The 1,897-nt window shown below is 37.2% G+C and overlaps 1 protein-coding gene across 1 annotated transcript; it reads left to right on the top strand.

The window, feature by feature from the left end:
• Window positions 1-680: 680 nt before the first annotated feature.
• Window positions 681-1,631, top strand: LOC101550564 (olfactory receptor 10AG1-like). The gene has a single exon (XM_004622246.3). The coding sequence runs from the start codon at window positions 687-689 to the stop codon at window positions 1,629-1,631; it is 945 nt and encodes a 314-aa protein (XP_004622303.2). The 5' UTR covers window positions 681-686.
• The last annotated feature ends 266 nt before the right edge of the window (window positions 1,632-1,897 follow it).

Below are 1,897 nucleotides of genomic sequence, written 5' to 3'. Positions count from 1 at the left end.
TTTTAAAAGAGTCCATGTATTTAGATTTGCTTTTGTGAAAGAAAATAACTGGATGAACCTGTCTCTTACTCGCTAGGGCTGTTGATGAAAACGTTGTTACAGAGAAACTTTCCAAAACACAACCAATAAAGTACAACATTATGACCACTGATACAACATTGATCATTCAGAGATATTACATTGAAAGACAGTTCAAAATTAATGCATATATGATATTTAATTTTCACTAATTTATAATGAAATGATTTACATAAGCACAACTTCAAAGAGAAACCAATCTTTGAAAGCACTTCATGATAGTAATTGTTTTAAAATTGACTGCAGGTCTGTAAACATTTAAATTCTATCTAAGTAGAAGGATTTAATTTGAATTGAATTAAGAATTTACCGAAATAAGTACAAGGTATAAATGAACAAACGTCATATTAAAATATTTAAACGTTTGATAAATCACAAACTTTTGTTTAAACACTTCATATTCAACAAATCAGACAACAAATATGTAAAATTATTGACAGGATTTTATTGTTGATTTCCATATTAATGAAAAAGTAAGCATAATACTTTAAAAACGTATATGAATCTTAAGTGTTGTATAAAAGAATAGTAAAAATTGTGTGATATTCAAAGAAGTTAAATCTCTGGAAAGTGAATTGACTTGTTTTCTGATTAACTCTTTCCTAGATATGAAGTATGAAGAGATGAAGGCAGAGGGCAACACTTCCACAGTGACAGAATTTGTCTTCCAGGGATTTTCTGATCTTCCAAACCTCCAAGTATTATTATTTGGACTTTTCATCATCATTTACATGATTGTCTTATTTGGAAATGGCCTCATAATAATCATAACCAAGTTTGACCCTGCACTGCAGAAACCTATGTATTTTTTCCTGGGTAATTTTTCTTCATTAGAAATCTGCTATGTGACAGTCACTCTCCCCAGGATGCTGAAGGACCTGTGGACAAAGGATCGAGGCATTTCGAGAGTGGAGTGTGCCATTCAAATGTATTTTTTCGCGTCACTGGGATGCACGGAGTGTTGGCTCCTGGCTGTGATGTCCTATGACCGCTACGTGGCCATCTGTAACCCTTTGCGCTACCCTTTACTCATGAACCACAAAGTATGTGTCCTTCTGGCTGTTGGCTCCTGGACTGGTGTAATCCCATTGCAGCTATGGCAAATATGTCAAATCTTCTCTCTGCCCTTTTGCAAGTCGAAGGAAATTAAGCATTACTTCTGTGACGGACTCCCTGTTCTCAAGCTCGCCTGTGGAAACACTTTTCTCCAGGAGGTGACTCTCTACATAGCAGCTCTGCTCTTTGTGGTCACCCCTTTCATGCTGATCCTTGCCTCCTACAGCAAAATCATTGGCACCATTCTGAGGCTGCCAACAGCCACAGGCAGGGCCAAAGCTTTCTCCACCTGTTCTTCCCATTTGATAGTTGTTCTTTTATTCTTTGGATCCGCAAGTATCACGTATCTACAGCCAAAGTCTATGCAGTCTCCAGGCACTGATAAACTTCTGTCTCTTTTCTATACCACCCTGACGCCAATGTTTAATCCTCTGATATACAGCCTCCGAAACAAGGAGGTGATTGCAGCAGTGAGAAAATTATTTCTGAAAAAGTAATGTCATGGGGTCACTAGTAGCTATTTTTGCTGATTCTCATGCAATAAGGCAACAAACACTTCCTCTTAGTAAAGGCAATAATTTTACCTTATGGTTTACAAGGTGGAATTGTGGGTCACACCCTTCTTGGGGAATAATTGCAATACCAGGAATTGTACTGGTAGATAGCTCCTCCCCTGTGCTGTCTCTCTGGTCTACTGTCAAATACTTTAATTCTATTCTTTACTCTGCTCATTATAGTCCACATTTTGGAACCATTTTTAATG

This window comes from Sorex araneus, chromosome 6 (genome assembly GCF_027595985.1).
Source record: "Sorex araneus isolate mSorAra2 chromosome 6, mSorAra2.pri, whole genome shotgun sequence".
Taxonomy (NCBI): domain Eukaryota; kingdom Metazoa; phylum Chordata; class Mammalia; order Eulipotyphla; family Soricidae; genus Sorex; species Sorex araneus.
Note: the sequence above shows the minus strand (reverse complement) of the source record. Positions and strands in the feature narration are given on the sequence as shown.